Genomic DNA, 26279 nt, shown 5'->3' on the forward strand with positions numbered 1-26279 from the left:
TTTGTTAATATGTTACGTAAAGTTTTTCTGCCGTTTGTCCTCCTCTTTTGCCACATTTGCTTTCGGGCATCGCCTCACTTGAAAGTAAGGTTCCAAGTTTTCAATTTTCCATTTACTATTGCCTCATGTTCTAATAATTACTTCATTTACAGGTATTAACGGTTAGGTTTGGTATTGAATCATTCAAATGTACAGTATTTGGTTATATTTCATTGTTGTTAGCACAGTATACCTTTATTACACAATTTAATGTGGTGTTTTTGTAGGGCTTGGAAAGAATTAGGTGAATTACATGTAAAACGTGATTCATCATTCGAAAAAATCACGATACCAAAGCCACTCCAGAACGAATTAATTTCGTACCTAGAGGTATTACTGTATTGGCCTGTAGACGACACTGAATAAGGACTGTGGATTGGATTGTGATTTGTATGATGATGATTTCTGTTATCTAAGCATTCAAGACTTTGATTATTCTTAAAGAATGTGTATGTGGATGATGATTATATGGCCCGTATGAAAAACTGTAATTGACCGACTGCAATTTACCATCAGACCACAGAACTGTGGCAAAAGTGCTGATCAGGCATTCTTGTGTATCGTGTTCGCGATGGTGTCCATGTTCCCACATACTGTACACACACATATACTGTATATACAGTAACTAGTTAATTTTTGTGTTGTATGTTTTAATTTCAAGTTTTTTTAGCACTTTTTTTTTGTTTATAGAATATTGTTGGTTTAAGTTTTAGGTTATCCAGAAATATAGTTTTACGGATTATGTTTAGTTTTAAATATCCTACTGTCTAAAGTCCTGTTGCCAATCGGCAACGTAACGAGAAAGTTTGTTATGGGAATATTTGTCAGTAAGATCAATTAGAGGGTGTGGGGTTATATTTTTACAACCAGCAACATCAAAATACTATAAAATTCTTCATTGCAACAGACATCCACTTACAATGATATACCCATCCTTTGAAGAGGTGGCAAACACATCCCCTTTATGCGAAAATGACACGTGAAGAACCTGGTGGTTGTGTTCCGATATCTCTTGCATCAGAACCACGGGTGTCTCTTCCACTAGCCGTTCGTATTCCGCCCGCCAGGAGATTGCACCTGTGAATTAAGAGGGCCAGCCACATGCTCAAAAACTTGAGCCCAATGAATGAGAGAATGTGAAGGTCTAAATCTACTATGTTTATTTCCGAATGATGCATAAAAACTTATCTACCAAGATTTCCTTCTCATCTACACAAAAGTTATGGATATCAAGTAGTCTTATCATGGAGGATTGCCATTTCCTATAAGGCTAGTTATACCTTGAAAAGACAGAGGTGAAAAAAGTAATCAGAAGTAATTCAATTACAAGTGACTTTTCAAAAACTAGATATTGTTCTATCACTCAATCATTCAATGTTAAGAAAGCTTGAAAACCTAACATAAAAATAGAAATAACAAAATGGGAAGTTAACAAATGCAATACAATACTGGCCAATATAATGCCAAAAGAAGCCAAATGGTAACGTAGACAAACTTTCAAAACGAGAATGCAAAATATGGCAGGAACAGATTGCTTACCTGGCATGATAGGAACACTCGAATCAACCTGGAAGTCTTTATAAAAATAGTGTCTCCAGAGGAATTCGTCATATGACACCTGCATCCATGACCTATAACAATGCAAAATAATTAAAAAATGAAGAAATAGGACAATGTACAAAATATAAATAGAGAGAGGGTTGAATATTTTCAAAATGCAGGTTTAGCTAAAACCCATTAGTTACTTATACCATGTGCATTAAAACCAGTGCAAACATCGACATATCTACCATTGGATGATAACCTCTCAGCTCTTCACAATGCACTAAGATATTTAGTGGTACCTAGAATGAGCATACTGTAATACTTTACTGTATATCACTTCATTTTTTAAACAAGTAAAACAGTTAACCTAACACATTTCATAGACAGAATACAGTACTGCACTAAACTTTTCAATTTCATAGTTATAGTCAATCAGAAAAGCGAGTCTTTTTTCCTACACAGTTAAGATATATTTAGGTATAAAATCTCTGTAAATGATGCTGCAATCATTAACATAAAAACTGCACATTTGTGGGGCTGAATAAATTTCACAAATAGAGGTTAGAGACATCAGACCTCTTTCCCAGTTTTTACGGGGTGAAGAAGCAATGGGACATCTTGGAACTGTACAAGAAAATAGAGAATACTGTACAGTATCATACGCTAATCCTCTATTTTTCCATTTCTATATTAAACCCAAATAGAGATGACAGATTATAATATATAAATTTTGTTGTTAGGTATCTTATAAAGCAATAATAAATGATATAATCTAACACTACAGTATAGGCTGAAAATCACATGGTATTAGTATTAGCAAATGGATATCTTGAGTGAAATTCGTAAATATGACAAATTCGAAGATAATTTGTATTTTTCCTAACCATACAAACCTTAGCTATTTACAGAGGGTTACCTTTTAGCGCAGCTGAAATGGCGAGCCATTAGAATTTAACGAGGGTGTATTACCCCCGCGCTAGTTAGCGGGGGGGGGGGGGGAGTGGTAGCTAGCTACCCCTCCCCCCCTCACACACAGATGAATGCTCACTTTCACTTAGAGGTAGGACTTGTCTTGGGGGACAGGACTGGCGAGCAAATATGTGTAAATAGCTAAGGTTTGTATTGTTAGGAAAAATACAAATTATCTTCGAATTTGTCATTTGTTCCGTACCCGAAAATCAAACCACGCTATTTACAGAGGGTGACTTACCCCTTAGGCAGGGTGGAAAGTCCCCAGCCATACTGGCTTTGGCTTTACCCGGGGACTCAGAATCCGAGTGAGTTGCACTCGAGAAAAGGAGTCCCTGCACCTCACAAGTTCCTTGTTCCGCAAGGAACCATGTGGCCTACGTAAGCTTGTGTGTGAAGGAAGAAGTGTGACCCGTCCTAGGCAGTTGACCTGGAGTTCCAGAAGGAACTCTGGGTTAGGACGTTCCCAATACCACCTCGTCAGGGTATGGGGGACGCGACAGTATTGACTCAATACTCGGAACACAAGGAAGCATGGTTTACCTGCAGAGGTTCGAGGTCAGCTATGCAGAGACCAGGATGCTGCTTCCCCGTAGAGGGAATGATGAAGAAAGAAATAAGAGCCAGACATACTTCTTTCGTTCCTGCAGACTAAAACCTGATAACAATGCCCTCAACCTTTTGCTACCTGTCCAAAAAGGAGCCTGAGGTTAGACCAGCTGTTGTGTAGCCACCACAGAGCGATAGAAAACGTATCGAGACTCCTGTGGGTCACGCCCTGCAGGAAGCGGGCTGCGAAGGTCATTAGACGCTTCCAGACTCCAGCTTGTAGCACCTGCGTCACAGAGTAGTATTACTCGAAGGCGAGGGACGTTGCGATGTATCCAACATCGTGCTGTAGGGCGACGTGACGGGGGAGGGTCTGGAGACAGGTCGAGATGAATGTCCTTGAGTCCGGGCTGAAGAGGTATACTGGTGACTCTCCCCCCGTGTCCTCCTTGTGCTCCCAAATCGGCTGCAACTGAGGACAAACTGCAGCTGTTCCCAGCGCTAACCTCTCAATTCCTTTACTGGCAAGAAAGAGAAGGTCTTGGGACATCAGATACAGAATGGAGACTCGAAATCTTGAATGAATTGGACCGAAGGGCCGGGACCCCCAGATTCTGAGTCTAGCCAACAACTCAGGAGCGAACCTGAATGTTGCCTTCCCCTCTTCCTTAGAAAGGGGGGAGTTGTAAGAGACCAAGATTGCTTACACACTGGCCGTGGCCAGAGTGAGCAGGAGACCCAAGGCGGAATACAATTCGAGGCCTGTCGTAAAGGGTCTTGAGAAGATTTCTTAAAGGACCAAAAGTCCGAGCCATGCTCCAAGTTGGAGGTCTTCCTCCGACTAGGGCAGAGACGATCGTAGCTTCGCATGAGCGAGGATAGATCCAGCGGGCAGGAAAAAGTTATTCCTTTAAGCCTGAAGGTCAGGGAAAGGCTGAGCGACAGGCTTCATTGCCGAGAGCGGAAAGGAGTTTTCTCCCGCCGAAAGGCAATAAGACCGTTATTGCTGGAGAAGAGGCCTCAGGGGAAGAGGTATATCTCCCACGGCACCAACCACCTTAGACTCTTCACTTTGCCTGGAAGACCCCTGTGGATGACTATCGCAGATGACGTGACCTCCGTACCGCGACTGTAGCGGGTTGTCTCTTCTTGAGGAGGAGGCGTAGTGTCTCCAGGCATGAAGCCGAAGCGATGCCCCGGTTCGGGAGAGATGTCGCAGTGTGGTTGCTTGAGTAGTCTGCGCCATGGGAGAAGCTCTCCCAGGAGTTCCGTCAGGGGAAGCAGAGGGTCCAGAAACCGTTCTGCGCACAGTCCCACTGGAGCTCTCCCATTGAAAGGTTAACAGACAACCTAGTCCTGTTGAGACCCATTGTCCACAGACAAAAAGGAGAGAAGACGCAGGCGTCGAAGTTGTCCCACCATCACCGGAATGCATCTTGCCAGAGTCTTGGGGTCTGAGACTGGGGGGAAGAACAGCGGAAGCTTGAGGTTCCAAGCTGTCGCGATCAGGTCCCCCAGACCAGTACTTGCTGGTTACCCAGGGTCAAAGACCCCCAGGTACACTCTCTCTACGAGGCTCTGCTCAGATAGTCGGAGAGAACATTCCCCTGCCTGGAATGAGAGAGCCGATGGTGGTATTGAGAGAATCTCAATCATCCCGGTATCTCTACTGCAAGATGTGAAGGTGTGAAAATGCGTCCCCTGCTGGTTAGAATACACCAGAATCATGAAGTCGACATGCACGGGGCGACTCGGCAGGAGCTGTAGGATCTGTAGAGGGGCCAGACTAAGGCCCCTAAGCCTGCCTGAATGATGGAGAGGTATCCTTCAGGTCTTGACCATAGGCCTGGACCGGAACATGCCCCCCCCCCCTTCCTTTGACGAGTCCGAGAACAGCATCAATAATGTGGGGAAAGGACGAGAATATCCACTACCATCAAGAGGCTCCATAGGTCAACACCCATTGCAGGTCTAATAGTTCCGCTGGTCCCATAGGGGCCAGGAAGTCCGGTTAAACATTGCCTGAAGCCACCGGAACTTGGACCGCCCCACATGGAACTTATCCTGAGGCGACCGTTCGGACTACAGACGGGTCAATGAGGAAAGGAGAACTAGGAAACGTTCCAAGGTAGGGCTGAAAGCTCTGCTTGACTGAGAACAGGTACTGCGACTCTCCTCAGTCTTGCCACAGTCAACTGAAAGGAAGGCTCGGAGGATGTGGTAACAGAATCTGGCGTCCCCAGGTGGTCACCCATCCAAGTACCGACCAGAACCGACGTTGCTTAACCTCGCTGGACGGACGAGAAGCGGGGTTTCCAACGTGGTAAGGCCGTTGACTCAATATCATGGCCAGATACTCCAGATGTTGAGGCAGAGGAAGAGAAGGCTCCAAACAAAATACCATGAGCCCACACTCATGGTAAGCATCCGGAAGCTTGTCCTGGCGCTGAAGAAGGTCGAACCCGAGCCTACCGGAGTTGACCAGCCCTCCAAACAGCAGAGGAGGCGGAAGCCTGCACCTGAGCGGCCAAGAGGAAGGCAGGGAGAGTTCTCTGGGGAAACAAACCTGCTATGCCACGGTGGGATAGCCACACTGCATCATAAGCAGGAATACTTGCAGTCTAGGCTGAATTCGACGAGCTCCCTGGAAGATGGATGGAATGGAAACTGAATGTACCCGTCCTTCCGATCCAGGGTTTAAGGAGTCCTGTCGCCTCGTTACCAGTCTGATCGATTCTACTGGTCTACGCTGGCCGAAGTTTGTTCGACAAACTTGATCAGGGCTGAGAGGTCGACTACGGACATCCCCTCCCAGATCCTTCCTTACAAGAAAGGATCGACTGAAGAGGCCGGGGGTGAAGCCGTCGATGATCCTAAGGAAGATCTTCGCCTAAGGTATGGATCATTCTGCCCAACCGGGCAACTCTTGCTGACGCTATGGCATAGAGGTTCAGAGACACTGAATTCGCTGAGAGACGGCAGGCGCGATATCCTTGGCTGATCACAGAGATTGTGCGGGAATGGGCATCGGGAAGCTGTCATTCGGATGAGTAATCTTAAGCATCCTCCCAGCGAAAAACCTGCAATCCTAGAGTTCGTGAACTCTGCCGCTCCTTTTAGGACTATGCCCCCCCCCGGGGGAGCCTCCCGTGCCATCTGTTCCTGACAGGAGGAAACTGCAATTGGACACCTTGTCCCAGTTGTCGTAGCCGATAACTTAGGCCGACGTGGTTGAAAGAAAAGGGCACTGGAGCCCTGCAGAGTCTGGAAGAAAGCGCCTCTGAGGAGTGAAAACGGAAGTCGATTTCCTCCGCATAGCCGCTGTCTAAGTCTCTGTCCTTGTGCACAAACAAACTCTTCTCAAGGATGGAAGGGTGTCTGAGGTCGTCGACCTCCACAGATGAGACACCCGAAGGAAGCCCTCAGTCAGCGCGTCCAGATGGCACAACATCGAGCTTGTCCGCAAGTTAGATACTTACCGACGAAAGGCCAAGGTGCCTGAGCTCGAGAGGAGGAAAGTACCCATGATCTCCCTGTAGCTTCCTTGAACCAAACCTCGGGCCGTAACCGAGGAGGGAAAGGACCTGGTAAGCCCCCAGAGGAAGGGGTAAGCAGTCACCCCTTGTCCGATGAAGAAATCTCGAACGGGTGTGTTAATTTTAAGTTGTTAAGGTTTTTTTATTTGAATGGTGTTACGGTTTATATTTAATATTGTTTATGATTCGTGAAAAGTGTTATTTTGTCTGTTTTTGTGTTAATTTTGTTTAATGTGTGATTTTTGTTTTCGGTTGCGGTAAATATAGTTTTAAGGTTATGTTTTGTTTGTTTTTCCCTTCGTGCAATAGTCCAGTTTGAAGTAGAGTCAGGGGAAAGTTTGTATTGTGGGATATTGAGAAAGTAGGAGTGATCAAGGGTGTGGGGGGGTTGTGTTTTGTTGACATCCCGCTACATAAATTTGGCGCCCGAACAGGGACTGAAAGTAAAGGACTGTTGAAGGTGGGATTGAAACTGGACTGTTGGACAAGGGTAAATAGGTTTTGGAATTACTTGAAATATTAATGGTATTGAAATGGAGTTAATGGAAGAACAGTTGCATATTTTAAAGGAGGAATTGCGGTTGTCTAATGAGCGAGAGGAGAGGTTGTTGTTGGAGAATGCGAGGTTAAGTAGTGAGAATGAGGAGATGCAAAGGAAACTTAGGGAACTTCAGGGAACTGTAGAGAGAGTGGAAGAGGGTGTTGAGATGAGGATGCGAGAAAATGAGAAACGAATGGAAGCTATGATGGGGCAAGTAATGGGGATGATGAAAACTGTCATAGGTGAAGGTGCAGTCGGAGGAGTGGCTTCTGCTTCTGGTAACGGGTTGATGGTGGAAGAGGATAGGGTAAGTGATAATGGGGAAGGTAGTGATAGTGATATTGAAAGTAAAGGGCCTAGACATAGTAAGATTGGAACGAAGGGTGATAGGAAGAAGGAGAAGAAAGGTAAAGATAATGTGAAGAAAGAAAAGAAGAAAGGTCAGGGTGTGAGTGAGGATGATCATGAATGGGTGAAGGTGGTAAGTAAGAAAAAGGGTAAGAAGGGAATAGTTAAAGATAGGACTTTGAGTGTAGAATTAGATTCATTGTATTCAAATGAAGAAGAAGGCAACAAGAAGGGAGTAGACAGTGAAGATAGTAGTGAGAATGAAGTAGAGGAAGTTTGTAAGACAGTGTTTATGAGAGAGGTACCTAGGTGTGAAAGGTTTAATGAACACAGCAGTAGGGATGTATATGACTTCTTTAGGGAATATGAAAAGTTTTGTCAGGCTAAGTATGGGGATAGTAAGAGAGTTTGGGCTAGGGAGTTGGGAGAATTTTTGTCTGGATATTTGTTGACGATGTATGGGGTGATAATGAGTGTAGGAGAGGTTGAGTATGAAAGTGTAAAGAATAGGATAATTGAACAGGTAAAACGTATGAAAGGTAGTGTTAAGTATAAGCGAAAAAATGATTTTGATGAAGCACGAATGAAGGTGGGTGAAGCAATCTCGATGTATGTATGTCGGTTAGAAACATTGGCTAGAAAGAAGTATGGGGACGAAGGAATAAATGAAAATAAGGAACTAATGAAGAAGTTTTTGGGTACAGTACCAGAGAGTGTGTGTGAGTTTATTAATTTGAAACGGAAGGAGAAAATGAGGTGGACTAGAGAGAGATTGACTTGGGATGATATTTTAGAGATAGTTGAGGATTACGAGTTGGATAGGTGTATGAAAGAAAGTAAATCTGTGAGTGTAAGAACTGGAATGGAGGAAAGTGTGCCAGAATTTGGTAGTTTTAGAGATGCTGTTATGAGAGGGCCAATGAGGGTAGCTGATAGTGTAGTAGATAGAAGTGTTAGGGTGAGTAATGTAGGAATACCCATTCCGAGAAATGACGGGTTTAGACAGGGAAATCAAGTTTGGAGAGATAGAAGTGCTAGTACGCAGCAAGTTAGGTTAGGTAGTGGTATCCGTGAAGAGAGGTGTTATAGGTGTGGGAAAGTAGGACATAAAAAGAACGAGTGTAGATGGGCATTAGGAGCATGTTTCGGGTGTGGAGAGACAGGGCATCGTATTAGCGACTGTAAGAAAGAGAAAGTGGTTAAGTGTTATCGGTGTGGTATGACTGGACACATAGCGAGTGGATGCCGTAATAATCGTATGAATGTAATTTGTGGTAATTGTGGTAAGGATGGTCATTATGCTAGAATGTGCAAGGAGCCGCGGGGTAAGTGTACTGAATGTGGTGCAGATGGGCATGTAGCTAGGGTTTGTAGGAATAAGGGATCAAGTCAGCCAGGATGTTCGGGAAACTAATTAATCAGAGGGTTCAGCTGGGTGAGTCCTCGTGTGTGTGGGGAGTGAATGTGATGCATGTTCGTGAGGGTTTATTGCATGAAGATGTGATGGGAGAAAGAGCACATGATTGCATGAGTGTGAAATTGATTTTTAATGGTGTAGAGTTGGTTGGTTTGATTGATACTGGTTGTGGTGTCAATTTAATGTTTAGGAATGCATATGATAAGGTAAAAGAGGTTTGTGAATTTACGGGATGTAAGGGTGAAGTAAAAGGTATTGGTAATTTGCGTATGCCTGTGCAAGGGAAGTTGCGGGAAAATGTTATGATTGGGGGGCTGATGATGGAGGATAATGATTTTTACGTGGTTGAGGGAGCGAATGAGAAATATGACGTACTGCTTGGGTATAAATTTCTGAAAAAATGTGGTATGATTGTACATCCAAGTGTGAATATGATTGAAATAAAGGTTAAAGGTAATATTTGTGGGGAATTTTATTTAAAGGAAGACGGCAGAGTGAGTACGAAGGTGTGGAAGGGAGTGCCGTTGGTAGCAAAGGAAAGTGTAAAGTTATCGGGTAAGAAAGGTGAAGTTATTAGTGTAAAAGTTGCATGGCCGAGCAGTCTGGGAATTTCAAATAGTGACGAGGATGAATATGTAGTGGAAGGTATGGAAGCCGGTAATTTGGTGAAAACGAGTGCGTATATATATGATGGTGTTATGAATATGCAGGAACCCAAGGTGTATGTAAGGTTGTTGCCGTGTGTTAGGAGGAAGAGAGTACGCGGAATACGTGAGGGTGATTGCATGGGATGTATGTATACACTGATTAATGTAGAGGATGGAAGATATGTTAAGGCGAGACAGGTAATGTCTGGTAAGGTAAAGAACGATGACGATTGGGATTACGATACGTTGAAAGGAAGAATTAAGTTAGATGAGAGTATAAGTGAGGTCGAAAGGGAACGATTGCTTAAGATGTTATGGGATAAGCGGAGAGTTATGAGTCTCGGTGACGATGATTGTGGGGGGTCAGACCTGCCAGAATTTAAAATAGTTCTCAGTGAAGATACCCCCATATATCAGCGTCCCAGGCATTTTTCTCCGCCTATTGCCAAGGAGATAGAGGAGCAGTGTCAGGAATTAGAGCGTATGGGTGTAATAGAAAGGAGTGAGAGTGCCTGGAATAGCCCTATTGTCCCTGTACGAAAGCCTGATGGAAGTTTACGTATGTGTATTGATTATAGGAAGGTGAATGAGGTGACTGTTAAAGAACGTTTTCCAATGAATGTGGTGTCTGATTGTGTTTATAAGATGCATGGAATGAAAGTTTTTACTAAATTAGATTTGGTGAGGGGCTATTACCAGATGCCTCTGGCAGAGGGGAGCAGGCCCATTACCGCATTTTCAAGTACGAATTGTCACTTTCAATTTAAAAGGTTGAGTTTTGGTCTTGCTAATGCGCCTGCTGCCTTCCAAAGAGCAATGAATGTAGTTTTGGCTGGGTTTGATAGACAGAAGGTGACTGTTTTTATAGATGATATTCTGATTGCGAGCGAGACTGTTGAGGAACATATGCGGTTGCTTGAGGCAGTGTTGATGCGGTTAATTGAAGTTGGTGTGAAAATTAAGCTTGAGAAGTGTACATGGTTGTCCAGGGAGGTGGAATTTCTTGGGCATGTAGTGGGTGAATCTGGTATAAGGAAGAGTGACAAGTTTGTGAATAAGGTGCGAGAATTTCCACGTCCCCGGACTGTGCGTGAGTTGCGAGGTTTTCTTGGTTTGGTTGAGTTTGGTCGCAAGTTTGTTAGAGATTGTTCAGGTATAGGGAAGCCTTTGAATGAATGGACGGGTAAAAGGAATAGTACAAAATTAAAATGGGATGATCGGATGATAGAAGCGTTTGAAAGGTTGAAGGAAGAGGCCGCGAAAGACGTCACTTTGGCATTTCCAGACTACAGTGAAAATGCGAATATGCTAGAGTTGTATACGGATGCGAGTGAGGTTAGTATGGGTGGTTGTTTGGTTCAAATGCAGAGAGTAAATGGAGAAGAGCAATTGAGAGTAATAGCGTATGTTAGTAAAGCGTTTTTTTTCTTTTTTATTGCAGGCCGTAGTTCCTCCTTTGGATTCCTTTATACTCCTTGGAGTTTTAGTTTGGCCTGGAAGGTGGTGTTTGCCAGCCGTGTGTATATTGTATATGATTAGCTTGATAACGACGACCACCGCATAAGATTGCATAGTCGAATTGGCCGTACGATAGTGTTGGCCAGTGCCAGTAGGCTACAACTTGCTTAAGGACTGTTGCGTGTGAACCAAGAGGTTCTCTTGGTTTGGCATTAATTTTTTGTGTTGCAGAATATGATTGGTGTTTAGTATTAAGTAATTTATTTAGTCTTAAGTGTGCTTTTGGTACTGTGCGTGGACTGACGGTGTTGGGTACATTAAAAGGATATTGTTTTTTCGATTGTTGGCGAGTTTTCGGTACCATCACACACCGATATATACAGCGAATTTTGTGTGTTTTTTTGTCTATTGAATTTATGATAAATTGTGATTGTTCCTGGGTTATGGCATATGGTGGATGGTTTGGTGATAAGTGATTTGTTCTAGTGTTAAGTCAGTTTAATGATATGTGTTTTGTTTTTGGTTGCGTTAATATAGTTTTAAGGCTATGTTTTGTTTTCATTTTCCTTCTGTCCAAGAGTCTAGTTTAAAGTAAAGTAAGGGGAAAGTTTGTGTTGTGGGATATTTTGGAAGTAAGAGTGATCAAGGGTGTGGGGGTTGTGTTTTGTATACATCCCGCCACGTTGCGATGTATCCAACATCGTGCTGTAGGGCGACGTGACGGGGGAGGGTCTGGAGACAGGTCGAGATGAATGTCCTTGAGTCCGGGCTGAAGAGGTATACTGGTGACTCTCCCCCCGTGTCCTCCTTGTGCTCCCAAATCGGCTGCAACTGAGGACAAACTGCAGCTTTGTCGATGATCGAAGAAAGACGAGGTGCCCATCGGCGATCTAGTGATCAGCAGCTGATAACTGGTTATTGACTAGCAATTGGCGATCGGCACGCTAGCAATCGTAAATCGTTAGCAATTGCCGAGATTGGAGGTCAATGATCAGAGAGAGAGATGAGCTGGCAATTGGCGATCGGCGAGCTAGCGATCAGTCTGTTGATGATTTCTCATTGGTGGAAGATGAGCTAGAAATTGGCTATCGATGGACTAGTGAACGGCGGTCTATGAGCTAGTGATCTAGCTAATGATAGGTTCCCTGTGAGGAGCCCCGACCGATGGTAAATGCAGTTGATTCGCCTTGGAAGATGGAATCTTCGGGATATTGGACCTTTCTGTAAAGCCACTTCCCTCTTTTCCCAGCGGGCATGCTGTAATGCGTTTGCGGGGAGGGGAATGGGGCAATACCACCAGAGAGGTATTGGATCCTTTGACTGGCCAGACAGTAATGCATTGGATCCCTCTCTCTGGTTACGGCTTATTTTTTCTTTGCCTACGCTTACACAAAATAGTCTGGCCTATTCTTTACATATTCTTGTCTTTCCTGATACACCTGACAACAATGAGATACTAAACACTTCTTCACCCAAGGGGTTAATTACTGTACTGCAATTTGTTCAGTGTACTTTCCTCTTGGTAAGGGTAGAAGAGACTCTTGAGCTACGGTAAGCAGCTCTTCTAGGAGAAGGTCACTCCAAAATTAAACCATTGTTCTCTAGTCTTGGGTAGTGCCATAGCCTCTGTACCATGGTCTTCCACTGTTTTGGGTTAGAGTTCTCTTGCTTGAGGGTACACTCAGGCACACTATTCTGTCTTATTATTTTTTTTTCCTCCTCTTGGTTTTTTGAAATGGTGTGTTGGGCAGGCTTAATAGAAGGGCCATGGATGACTGATGGTTTATCAAGAGGTTGTCTTTCCCTTTTCTGATTCTTTTTCTTCTCAAAACCATCCTTACTGTCCTCCCTTCAGTTGAAATGGCTATCCTGGAGGGTACTTAGCCTTGCATGGTGTATCGGCTCCTCCATGTTGACCAGTTTTTCCGACTTTTTACTATAGTCTATGGGTTTCATCAATCACTTTATTTATAATTCTGTAAATATTGTTTCAGTTATAATTCTTGTCTCTTTTTTATTTCTATTAATTCTTATGCTGTCTAGAGACACTGAGCAAAATCCGGGACCAGTACGACCTAGATTTCGTCAATGTCGTCTTCTGTATTGCAATATTCGTGGTCTTCATGCATATATTCAAGACCTTACAGCTGCGTCCAGACAGTATGATATTCTTTTGTGCTCAGAAACTTTGGTTTCTAATATGAGGCACTCATCTGAGCTCCTTATAACTGGTTTTAAGAAGCCAATAATGTTGAAACGTGATGCCATCCCTAGGGCCAGGGGAATGGTGGTGTATATTAGGACCAAGTACCCTGCTTCTCATGAGTCCTGCTATCAATGTGGATGTCATGAGATTCAGGTAATAAAAGTTTGTGGCAGGCATAACAACTTTTATTTGTGTTCGATCTACCGGAATCCAGACATGGATGATTCTATCTTCGATTGTCTTCTTACCATTATGGCTAAGATACAAGAAGATGATAGAAAGGCTTCTTTTGTCTTTGTTGGTGATTTTAATGCTCACCATAGGGAGTGGTTAAGTTCTATCACTCCTACCGATCGCCATGGCTTAAGAGCTTTAGACTTTGCCTCTGAATCAGGCTGTGAGCAAATCATAAATGAAGCTACTCACAGGTCTGGTAATTGCTTGGACCTCGTATACACTGACTACCCTGGCGTTATAACTAGTAAGGTTGGTTCTCCAGTCGGGACATCTGATCATGCCTTGATTTCATTAGTAGTGAAGACTGAGCAGCCTGTCCCTGATATATCATACTCTTGTAAAATTTATATGAAATCCCAAGCAGACTGGAATGGGATTTTGCATGATCTTTTGTGCTTGAATTAGTCACAATTATATAGTAGTGTAGATCCTGTTGTCCCTTTGAATGAGAATCTAGTCAACATAATTGATAGGCGTATCCCTTCTCGTGTGCTAAGGTACCGAGTGAAGGACAAACCATGGTTCAATGATGATTGTAGACGTGCTTATTTGGAGAACTAGGAGGCCTATCATCTTTGGAAGGGTAATAGAACAGATTTGACCCGGAACAACTATACTCAGCTTCGAGCTTTTGCTCAGAGAGTTTATGCCTCAATTGAAAAGGAGTACAATTTAACCATAAAAGAAACCCTTTCTGCTACAACTCAGGAACATAAATGGTGGTCTACCCTTAAATCTGCACTCTTCAGTGTAGATGCAACAGTTCCTCCTTTACTTAAACCAGATGGCTCAGTCACTCACAGTCCAAAGGAAAAGGCAACCCTTTTGGCTGATGTTTTTGACAATAAACAGAGTAATGAAAAACTTGAACTTCCTCATTCCTGTTTTCCTGAGGCTAAACTAACTAGTTTAGCTTTTCGATCTCGTGAGATTAAAGCTCGGTTGATGGACCGTGATGCTTATGGAGGTGTAGACCCAAATGGCATTTTTCCTTTGTTTTTCATAAAGACAGCAGATTTCTTGGCTCCAAAGTTATCTGTTATTTTGAGCAAGTTAGCAAGAAGAGGAGCTTTTAGCACTTGTTGGAGAATTGGTAATGTTACTCCTCTATGTAAATGTGTTCGTGGTAGCTCAAGTCCCACTGATTACCGCCCAATTTCCATAACACCCATATCTAAAGTTTTTGAACGTCTTCTGGCAAAACGTCTTGATAGGTTTGCCGAAGGTAATCATCTATTCCCTAGTTTGCAATTAGGTTTTCGTAAAGGCCTTGGAGCATGTGATGCCCTTCTTACAATCTCCAATGCTCTACAGAAATCCCTTGATTGTGGTCAGGAAGTTCGTATGATTGGCCTTGATTTTAGTGCTGCCTTTGACCGTGTTAATCATGAGGCCCTTATTTTCAAACTGAAACAGTCGGGAGTGGGTGGGTCGTTTCTTAGCATTATTATTGATTTTTTAAGTAATAGATCTCAAAGAGTTGTTGCTGATGGGCACCATAGTGAGAACAGGAATGTGATATCCGGTGTTCCACAGGGTTGTGTTCTTGGCCCATTACTTTTCATACTATATACACATGACATGTGGTTTGGCCTAGAAAACAAGCTTGTTGCATATGCAGATGATGCTACTCTCTTTGCATCAATTCCATTCCCTGAATGTAGGTCTTGGGTTGGTGAATCCCTTAATAGAAATTTAGCTAAAATTAGTGCATGGTGCAAATTATGGGGTATGAAGTTGAATCCTAACGAAACTCAAAGCATGATTTTAAGTAGGTCAAGGACGGTGGCTCCTCAACATCCAGATTTCAGAATTGAAAATGTTTCTTTAAATTTGTATGACTCTTTTAAAATTTTAGGTGTGATTCTCGACAGCAAATTTACTTTTGAGAAACACATTAGGTCTGTGTCTTTTTCAATTGCACAAAAAATTGGCTTATTGAGAAAGTCTTACAAGATTTTCGGAGATCAATCTATTATGAAGTGTTTCAATTCTTTCATTCTACCTTGTTTTGAGTATTGTTCTCCTATCTGGTCTTCAGCTGCTGATTCTCATCTTAATTTGTTGGACAGAAACTTAAGGTCTATTAGATTTCTTATTCTTGATCTAGACATTAATCTTTGGCACCGTCGTTCAATTATTTCATTTTGCATGTTGCATAAAATTTTTCATAACTCTGACCATCCTTTACATTCAGATCTCCCTGAACAATTCTATCCTGTTCGTAATACTAGGCAGGCAGTTAATTCTAATAGCCAGGCCTTCTCAATCATGAGGCTCAATAATACACAGTATTCTAGTAGTTTTATCCCAGCTGTTACCAAGTTGTGGAATGATCTTCCTGATCGGGTAGTTGAATCAGTAGAACTTCAAAAGTTCAAAGTTGGAGCAAATGCTTTCATGTTGACCAGGCTGACATGAGTCTTTTTATAGTTTATATATGACATATGTTTTTGATGTTGTTAATAATTTATATAAGACATATCTGTTTGGATGTTATTACTTTTTTTAGAATGATTTATTGTTAATTTGTTCTCATCATTTATTTATTTCCTTATTTCCTTTGCTCAATGAGCTATTTTTCCCTGTTGGAGCCCTTGGGCTTATAGCATCTTGCTTTTTCAACTAGGGTTGTAGCCTGCATGATAATAATAATAATATAAAAAAGTTTTCATTCTTTTAGCCTCCCGTGCGAGTGAGCAGGAGAGTACTGGAGCGTTGGCACACAGGATGATGCTGGTGCTCAGTTTCTGCTGAAGCGCAGTTTTTGGTTAAGGCGCATGCAAGTGCTGGCTCTTTGGCAAGAGCTGGCGCATTGGCAACTGCTGGATCTGAGAGCGCAAGTGCGCAGGAGAGCATTGGCGCGCAGTAAGGTACTGCGCAGTCTCCTTAGAATGTGCAGGAGCGCGCGGCACGTGGTGATGAGGGCCCGCGAGCGCTCAGGATCGCGAGCGTGCAGGCAGGAATGCACGCGATTGCGGGCGAAATCTCGCGTGCAAGACAGCGAGAGTGTGTGCTGGTGTACGTGCGCAGGAGACTGCTGGCACGTGCGAGCGATAGAGTGCTGGCGCGCGTGCATGCCGGAGATTCTTGGCACGTAAGACAACGATGGGGCGCGCGCGGGAATGCTTGTGCGCAGGAGAACGCTGGCAGGCAGAACAATGGCGCGTAGGACAGCGCTGGTGTGCAGGAGAACAGTGGCGCGCACAAGAGCGTTTGGCGAGCAGGAGACCGAAGTTGCGTGGGCACACGCTGAGGTTTCGGAGAGCTCTGTTGCGCCAGCTATCGTAGTTTGGCTGGTGATTGCTGGCGAGCTGGCAAACGTTGCTCTCTGTGGTGAGGTTGCGCTGGAAGGCGCTGAGGACGAGCAGGTGAAGAGGCGCGCCGAAGCATTGTAGAGCGCTGACGAGCTGGAGAGCGTGACGGAGCAGGCTGGCGCTGACGAGGTGTTGGTTAGCGCTGGTGCACTGCAGGGCGCTGGCGATCAGCTGCACGCTTAGGTAGGGCCTCGGGAGGCTGTACCGGTGACAGGAACGGTGATTGTAGGTCGCCAGGTCAGCTGGTAGGACGATCAGGGACTGGGATGTGCTCTTTGGAAGGGCGAACATCCACCGATGGAGATCGCGAACAATCCACAGATGAGTTCAGGACAGAAGTCCAAGGACTAGCTGCACTGTCCTCAGGAGAAGGTCCAGGAACAAATGACGCCCATGAGAACCGGTGGATCAGCAAGCTGACCTTCAGCAGTAGCAATCCTCCGAAGAAGAGTCTCTATGAGTGGCCCCTATCGCGAACGAGAGAAGTGATCACTTCGCAGGAGAGACTTGCCTAAGACTATGCTCCGCCCCTGAAAGAAGAGAGACTCAGCAAAGGGGAGTGTAGGCTAGGCGAGGACAGCAACAGCAGTCAGAAACGAAGTGATGAAGAAGATGCAGGGAAGTTCTCCCTCGCAAGGGAGAAACAACCCCACACCTGGGGTAGGAAAACTCTCCCTCGGAAGAGAAAGTAGTCCAACCCCTAGAGGTGAACCTCCTGGTAGAGCTCTAAGATGATCTGACAAGAGCGCGGCCTGAGGAAGCATAGCCGGAGGTTATTCCTCGAAGATGAAGTGCTGATCAGGTGCTGCCACGGGCGTACTTTTAAGAGAAGGGATGATGCCCATGATGACGTTCTCTGAGGGTTGGCAGTGACAGCAGATTCCGCAGACATAAACAGACCAGCTCTGCTTCGTCGACTCTCATAGTCGAACGAGGAAGAACTGCATCGCTGAGGACAAATAAAATAAATTATGTAACAAAAAACTCCCTCGGGAGAAACACCTCATCCGCGAAGGAAAAGGAGACCAATGAGGAAACAAATATAAAATAAGAACTATGCACTCCCTTCCCCGGTCGACATCCACGGGAGAAGGGGAGCGGAGAGTAACTGTAATAAAATGACAAATTCGTAGATAATATGACAAATTCGAAGATAATTTGTATTTTTCCTAACCATACAAACCTTAGCTATTTACAGAGGGTTTACCTTTTAGCGCAGCTGAAATTTCGAGCCAATAGCTTTAACGAGGGTTAACTACCCCCACGCTAGTTAGCAGGGGGTGGGGAATGGTAGCTTGCTACCCCTCCCCCCTCCACACACCGGTGACTTGCTTCACTTCACTTAGAGGTAGGACTTGACTTGGGGGTCAGGGATGGCGGGCACATATGTGTAAATAGCTAAGGTTTGTATGGTTAGGAAAAATACAAATTATCTTTGAATTTGTCATTTGTTCCGTAACCGAAATACAAACCACGCTATTTACAGAGGGTGACTTACCCCTTAGGAAGGGTGGAAAGTCCCTAGCCTTACTGACTTCGGCTTGCCCGGGGGCTCGATCCCTCAGTGAGCAGCACTAGAGAGAGGGAGCCCCTGTACTTCACAAGTTCCTAGCATCACTAGGAACGAGTGGCCTACATAAGCAGTGTGAGGAGGAGAGTGCGACTCGTCCTATGAAGTTGACCTTGAGACCTTCAGATAGGAATTCTAGGATAGGACGTTCCCAATAACACCTCGTCAGGGTATGGGAGATGCAACAGTATTAAGCTTAATACTAGGAGCACAAAGAAGCATGGGTTACCTGCAGAGGTCGAGGTCAGCTATGTGAGGACCAGGATGCTGCTTCCCCAAGAGAGGGGAGAATGAAGAAAGAAGTAAGGGTCAGACATACTCTTTCATTCACGCAGACTAAGACCGGGTAACAACGCCCTCAACCTACTGCTACTTGTCCAAAAAGGAGCCTGAGGTTAGACCAGCTGTTGTGCAGCCACCACAGGGCCGATAAAAAACGTATCGAGGTTCCTGTGGGTCACGTCTTGCAGGTCTTGAAGGTCGTTTGACGCTTCCAGACCCCAGCTTGAAGTACCTGCGTCACAGAGAAGTTTCTCTTGAAGGCCAGGGATGTAGCAATACCCCTGACATCGTGGGCCCGAGGGCGACGTGACGGAGGAGGGTCAGGATTCAGGGCATGGTGGATAACCCTTCGAATCCATGCTGAGATGGTGTTCCTGGTGACCCTCCTCTTAGTCCTGCCTGTGCTCACAAACAAAGCTCGCACATGAGGACGGACTGCAGCCGTTCTCTTCAAGTAGTGCCTCAGACACCTCACCGGACATAGTAGCAGCTGGTCTGGGTCGCTTGTTACAGAACGGAGACTCGCGATCCTGAAAGAGTCGAACCGAGGATCCGGCGCTCCAGGATTCTGAGTCTTGGCAACAAACTCAGGGACGAACCTGAACGTTACTTCCCCCCATCCCCTTGAATGGGCGATGTCATATGAGAGACCATGAAGTTCACTAACTCGCTTGGCCGAAGCCAAGGCGAGTAGGAAAGCCGTCTTCCAAGACAGGTGGCGATCGGAGGCCTGGCGTATTTGGCTCGAAGGGAGGTCTCTTAAGAGACCTGAGGACTCGAACCACGTTCCAAGGAGGGGGTCTCACTTCCGATTGGGGGCAGGTAAGCTCATAGCTACGTATGAGTAAAGAGAGTTCTAGCGATGAAGAAATATCCACGCCCTTCAATCTGAAGGCCAAGCTTAAGGCTGAGCGATAGCCTTTCACTGCCGAGACAGAAAGGCGCATTTCTTCCCGCAGATACATGAGGAAGTTTGCTATTGCTGGAATAGTGGCATCGAGTGGAGAGATACCCCTTCCACGACACCAACCACAAAAGACTCTCCACTTTGCTTGGTAGACTCCCTCAGAGGACCTTCGCAGGTGCCGAGACATTCTCTCCGCAACCTGTTGCGAAAAGCCTCTCTCCGCGAGGAGACGCTGGATAGTCTCCAGGCGTGAAGCTGAAGCGAGGCTACGGCCCTGTGAGGGACGCCGGAGTGGGGTTGTCTGAGAAGATCGTGTCGTGGAGGAAGCTCCCTCGGAGGTTCCGTCAGGAGCTGCAGAAGGTCCGGAAACCATTCCGCGTGATGCCATGGCAGAGCTACCAGAGTCATCGAACAGTTGACCGATAGTCTGGTCCTGTTGAGCACCCTTCTCATCAGACAGAACGGTGGGAAGGCGTACACGTCGATGTTGTCCCACCGTTGCTGGAAAGCATCTTGCCAGAGTGCCTTGGGGTCCGGGACTGGGGAGCAGTACAGGGGCAGCTTGAAGTTCAAGGCTGTCGCAAACAAGTCCACAGTCAGGGAACCCCACAAAGTCAGGACTTTGTTGGCTATCTGAGGATCCAAAGACCACTCGGTACTCACTATCTGCGAAGCCCTGCTCAGACTGTCGGCGAGCACATTCCTCTTGCCAGGAATGAAGCGAGTTGATAGTGTTATCGAGTGGGTTTCGGTCCACCTCAGAGTCTCTACTGCAAGATAGGATAGCTGTTGCAAAAAAGTGCCTCCCTGCTTGTTGATATAAGCCACTACCGTGGTGTTGTCGCTCATCACCACCACGGAGTGACCCGCCCGGGACCGTTGGAACTGCTGAAGAGCCAGAAAGACGGCCTTCAATTCTAGCAGGTTGATGTGTAGGCACTTTTCTGATTCTGACCAAAGGCCTGAGGCCCTCTGGTTCAGAACGTGCGCCCCCCACCCTTCCTTTGACGCGTCCGAAAACAGAGTCAATTCCGGGGGGAGGACGAGAAGACTCACACCCTTCCGCAGGTTCTCGTCGACCAGCCACCACCGCAAGTCCGTCTGTTCCAGAGACCCCATTGGGATCAGAATGTCCGGGGAATCGGATCCTTGATTCCACCGGGACTTGAGCCGCCATTGAAGGGATCTCATCCTGAGGCGGCTGTTTGGAACTAGACGGGCCAGAGAGGATAGGTGGCCTAAGAGACGCAACCACGATTGGGCGGGGAGTTCTTTTCGCCTGAGGAAGGGTTCCGCCACCCTCCTCAGTCTTGCTATCTGGTCGTCTGATGGAAAGGCTTTGTGGAGATTGGTGTCTATTAGCATGCCTAGATAAACCAGTCATTGGGACGGCTGCAGAGAGGACTTCTCGAGGTTTACCACGATCCCCAGATCCTGGCAAAGATCCAGAAGCCTGTCTCGATGCCTAAGAAGGGTCGACTCCGAGTCTGCTAGGATCAGCCAATCGTCCAGGTAACGAAGGAGAAGAATGCCGTTCCTGTGCGCCCAAGATGAAATCAGGGTGAACACTCTGGTGAACACCTGAGGAGCTGTGGAGAGACCGAAACGCAGCACCTTGAACTGGTAGATCTTGTTGTCTAGGCAAAATCTCTGGTACTTCCTGGAAGACGGATGGATTGGGATCTGGAAGTACGCGTCCTTTAGATCCAGTGTGCACATGACCATGTCTGCTGTCTCCATGCTGAACCGGGTTTGTTTGACAAACCTGTTCAGATCTGAGAGATCGATGACGGGTCTCCAGCCTCCAGTAGCCTTCTCTACAAGAAAGAGTCGACTGAAGAAGCCTGGGGAGCCATCCACGACCTCCTGGAGAGCACCCTTCTCGAGCATGGTCTCGACTTCGGCCTGAAGGGCCACCCCCTTTGCCGATCCCGTGGCATAGGAGCTCAACGACACTGGATTCGCTGTCAGGGGAGGTTGAGATGTTGTGAACGGGACGCGATAGCCTTGGCCGATCACTGAGACCGTCCAAGCATCGGCCCCGTGTTGCTGCCACCTGCGGATGCAACGCTGAAGGCATCCCCCCACAGGTGGACATGCAGGGGGACTGCCACCCCTAGGGCTTGCGGCCGCGGCCGCCACCCCTAGGAGTCTTGCCTCCCCTGGAGGACTTACCGCCCCTCTTGACCTTGGCTGGAAAGGACTGGGGCTTAGACACCACCTTCTTAGCTGCCGGTGCCTGTTTGGGAGCCTTACGAGGCTGTTGCTGCTGTTGTGGCGGGGCTGGAGGCTTATAGGGCCGAGTTGTAAGGGCCCTATGGAGGAGGGAGTCCGTGCTGGACTTCCTCCACCTCTCAGCCGTTCGCTCCATGTCTTGAGGCTCAAACAGGTTCTCCCGCAGAAGGGAAGCATGTCGGAGCCTACACACATCCACGGCGGGGACCTTCGGATGGAGTCTCTCGGACACAGCATCGTGACGCTTCAACACCGAGTTGGCCCACAGGGTGGTAACCTAGTGCGCCAAAAACTCGATGGAGCGGGTGCCCGAGAGCAAGAAGGTCTCTAGGGCCTTCCTATTGGTTTCCTTGGACAAGTCCTCCGATCGCAATAGGATGCCCAGAGATCCTAGCCAAAAGTCCAGCCACGAAGTGGCCTACATGGCACACTTAGCGACCTTCTCGTGGCTAAGGATCTCTGCCGCCGAGAACGACACCTGCCGGGCAGAGAGTTTCTCAAGGGGAACTCCCTTCGCCAGCTCCTCCACAGAGTGATGGAGAGGAAGAGCGAGGTTGTGCTCACCCAGGATCTCGAAATACCTCCTCTGCTGAAGACGAGGAGGAGGGATGAGCTTGTTCCCGGCAGTGGAACGACTGGAGGAGGCAAGAAGTGCGAGCTGAGCGTTGGCCCTAGCCCTGGCACTCTTCAGCCCCCGAGACCAGGGCAGAGCCGCACTGGTCTTAGGGGCCTTCCGAACGTCAAACACTTCATCCAAAATCGTGTCTTTGCCTTCACGGGGGGCGATGACTGGATCCATAAGCCCGTTAAGTTGCCTTATCAGGCTTAGGACCTGCCAGAAGGCATGTTCGGATTCTTGCTGTTCTCCTCCCTGCGGGCTGGCAGCTAAGTCTCCTGCCCCAGGGATCTCTTCCTGGGGTGACATGTGGACATTCCCCCGGGTAGTCGTGGGTTCATGACGAATCCTTGCAGAGGATTTAGGGACGGTCTTGGAGTCCTTGGATTTCCTCCTGGGAAGGATACAGGATCCCAACAACGAGGTTCGAGGGGCCCCTTCCTCACGAGACGATTCTCCTGCATGAAGCGAAGTCTCCCCCCTGGTGCCGAGGGGAAGACTACCGCCCCACTGGACTCACCTGAGGACAGAAAAGCCTCGTCCACGGGAGAAGGAGAGAGCACTCGTGCAGGAGAAGGGACCTTCGCGACCGACCTCTTGGGAACCAACTTCCCCCTGGGGGAAGTCACCACGAAGTCCACTACTCTCTTTCTCTTCAGCGTAGGAGAGACAGCCATTGGTTTGTTACCCTGGTCGGCGAGTGCTGGTTTCATAACCCTCACTAACGCCCGTGCCAGAGGACCAAACCAAGTCTGTTGCTCCAAGGACACAGAGTCCGAAATCCTCGCTAAAGGGAAAGGGTTCGGGCGATCCTTTGGAGTGGACACTAGGTACCTGCCTGAAAAGAAGGTGGGGAAGAATGATGTACTAACCTCTCCTCGTCCTGCACTACCAACCTATGTTTGGGTGGAGGTGATCCCGAGTGCCGTCTAGGAGCACGCGTTCCTGCTTTTACCACCGGCTGCAGAATTCGCCCCGAACGATGGTCGCGCGAGGGCGAATGGTCGCGCGGGTGCGTAAGTGGATGATCGTGCGGGCGCACAGGCGAGCGGTCACGCGGGCGCACAGGCGAATGATCGCGCGGGCACGCAGGCGAGTGGGCACGAGGGTGGGCAGGTAAATGAACGCGTGTCCGAGGCGACGAACGCAAGCGTTGGCGCGACGGCGAGGAAACGCGCTGCCGCGTGGGTGAGGAAGACCGCTGGCGATGTAGATCCACAGGCGATCGATGATGAGCTGGTGAGCGCGGTCGCGCAGGTTGGCGATGGCGCGATGTGGCATGTCAACGCGTTGGCAAGCGATGGCGAGCAGCATGCGCAGGTGAATGACCGCGCAATGGCGAGCGATGGCGAGCAGCATGCGCAGGTGAGTGATCGCGCGATGGAGAGCGATGGCGATCAGCATGCGCAGGAGGGCGATCGCGTGATGGCGAGCAGCATGCGCAGGTGGGCGATCGCATGATGGGGAGCGATGGTGATCAGCATGCGCAGGAGGGCGATCGTGCGATGGCGAGCAGCATGCGCAGGAGGGTGATCGCGTGATGGCGAGATAGTAGCAGGCGAACCATGTTCCTTCAGGAGCGTTGGAGAACGTTGGCGCGCCGGCTGTCGCTGTTGAATAGGCGATACTAAGATCACCTGTACGTGCTGGCGAGCAGGTGAACGCTGGCGAGGAGGTGATCGCTGGCGCGTAGGTGATCGCTGGCGAGCAGAAGGTCGACGCGTGTCATGTGAAACGACAGGCGGTGCGGCGCGTTCACGAGCAGGAACTGGAAGATCGCTGGCGCGTGGGCGAACATGTGCTTTTGACACACGCGTAGCACGATGTTGCGTAGCCACAGAACCAGGCAGATGGTGAGCAGGGAGCTCAGCAGGAACTATAGGATGGTCAGAGACCGCAGGGCGATGGTCCTCAAATGAGCGCTGACGCTGAGAAGAGAGCTGACGAGCAGGAGAGCGCTGGCGAGGAGGGCGAACATCAGGAGAGAGCCGACGAGCAGGAGATCGCCGACGAGCAGGAGAGCGCTGAAGATCAGGAGAGCGCTGGCGAGCAGGAGAGCGCCTGTGCGCTAGCACTGCTCGAGGAAGGGAAGGATCCCTTAGCCCCGAAGGGACCGCTGCCCGTCGGGTGACGAGTTCTCCAGAAGGCGAAGATCTGGCAGGAGATGGTGAACGGTCTGCAGAGAGGTTCAAGGAAGGCGGAGCTGTAGGTTGAGGCTGACGAGGAGAGTCCCCCCCGGAGGAAGAAGACCCAAAAAGGCGCCTCTTAGTTCCCCTGTAAGGAGAAGGGAGGCCCTTGCGGCGTACCGGACGGTGAGCCTTACGGCGGAGGCGGCCTCGGGGAAGATCGTCGGGACCATCAGTCCTCCGAAGGGGAGTCTCCGTCAAAGCACTTCCCTCAGAAGGAAGCTGAGCAGCAGCAGAGACCGAAGGACTCACTTCCCCCTTCGAAGGATGTACGGAAGGGGGAGGAGAGCCTTTAGCACCATCACCAGCAACAGCACCTGCGGCGGATTGCCCAGCCACGTCGAAGGCCTCCGTCACCACGACGTCGACAATAGACAGAGGGTCTACCTCTGCTACCGCCGGCGACTGCTTAACAGCGGCCCCCAACGAGACAAGGTCAATAAAAGCGACCTTGGAGGACAAGCCCTTAAGCCCCAGGGACGACCAAATCTGTAAAAGATCACCATTGGTTAAGGCATTATCAATAACCTCCCCCGGAGGAGGAGGGGGAACCGCCTCGCTATGGGAGGCGACGCCCTCTCCCCCCCCCACCCCAAGTTCGGGAAACAGAACAAGGGCCTGCGCTCCCACTCGGCCGACTCTCCTTAGGAGGCGGACGAGGGGGAGCTTCGGAGGAGGTTTGGGCGGCGGAAGAAGAGTCCCGAGAACCTTCCTCCTTCAAGGTTAACCCCGAAGGAGAACGGTCTCTCTTGGACTTCTTACGCCGACGGCCAAACCTCTCCCACTGGGAGACAGACCACTTCCTGCACTCATGGCACATGTTCTCCTGGTCACACCGTCGGCCCCGACATTGAGGGCAGAGGGTGTGCGGATCCGTAGTTATGTTCGACATGAAAGTCCCACAAGGACGACCGGCAACTCCAGGGCATGTACGCATTGTAAAGAAAAAATAATGAAGGTCAACTTCCAACCAACACACACGCTGAAAAGAAAAAGCAGAAAATTAAAGGCTGTCACGAGGACGATGAGCAGACACGTCTGATCACCGCCGAGCCAAAAGTGAAGTGAAGCAAGTCACCGGTGTGTGGAGGGGGGAGGGGTAGCAAGCTACCCTTCCCCACCCCCCGCTAACTAGCGCGGGGGTAATTAACCCTCGTTAAAACTATTGGCTCGTCATTTCAGCTGCGCTAAGAGGTAAACCCTCTGTAAATAGCGTGGTTTGTATTTCGGTTACGGAACAATTGCATTTTTCCTAACTATACAAACCTTAGCTATTTAATAGGGGTATTACTTTCGGCGTAGCTGAAATGACGAGCCATTAATTTCTAACGAGGGTTAACTACCCGCACCGCTAGTTAGCGGGGGTAGGGAGGATAGCTTGCTACCGCTCCCCTTCACACACCTGTGATTGAGCTCACTTTGCTTGGAGGTAGGACTTCAAGGGGGACAGGGCTGGCGGGCAAGTTTGGTTAAATAGCTAAGGTTTGTTGGCGGGCAAGTTTGGTTAAATAGCTAAGGTTTGTATAAGTTAGGAAAAATACAAATTATCTACGAATTTGTCATTTGTTCCGTACCTAGAATACAAACCACGCTATTCAATAGGGGTGACTAACCCATTAGGAAGAGTGGACGTCCCAGCCAGTCTGGCTTTTTGGCTTTGTCCAGGGGCACCTT

The 26279-nt window shown here is 47.8% G+C and overlaps 1 protein-coding gene and 1 pseudogene across 2 annotated transcripts in view; both read right to left on the reverse strand.

Moving 5' to 3' along the window:
• The window catches only part of Fbw5 (F-box and WD repeat domain containing 5), a 134633-nt gene that overhangs the window by 89110 nt on the left and 19244 nt on the right, over window positions 1-26279 (reverse strand). For both annotated transcript variants that reach the window (XM_068360117.1, XM_068360116.1), the window contains exons 2-3: window positions 1579-1670; window positions 959-1116 (exon numbers count right to left, since the gene is read on the reverse strand). In XM_068360117.1, the coding sequence (XP_068216218.1) occupies window positions 959-1116; window positions 1579-1670 (250 nt within the window). The remainder of the gene's footprint in view (window positions 1-958; window positions 1117-1578; window positions 1671-26279) is intronic.
• On the reverse strand, window positions 5321-5439 carry LOC137628925 (5S ribosomal RNA; annotated as a pseudogene).

The sequence above is a fragment of the Palaemon carinicauda genome, chromosome 36, assembly GCF_036898095.1.
Source record: "Palaemon carinicauda isolate YSFRI2023 chromosome 36, ASM3689809v2, whole genome shotgun sequence".
NCBI classification, from domain to species: domain Eukaryota; kingdom Metazoa; phylum Arthropoda; class Malacostraca; order Decapoda; family Palaemonidae; genus Palaemon; species Palaemon carinicauda.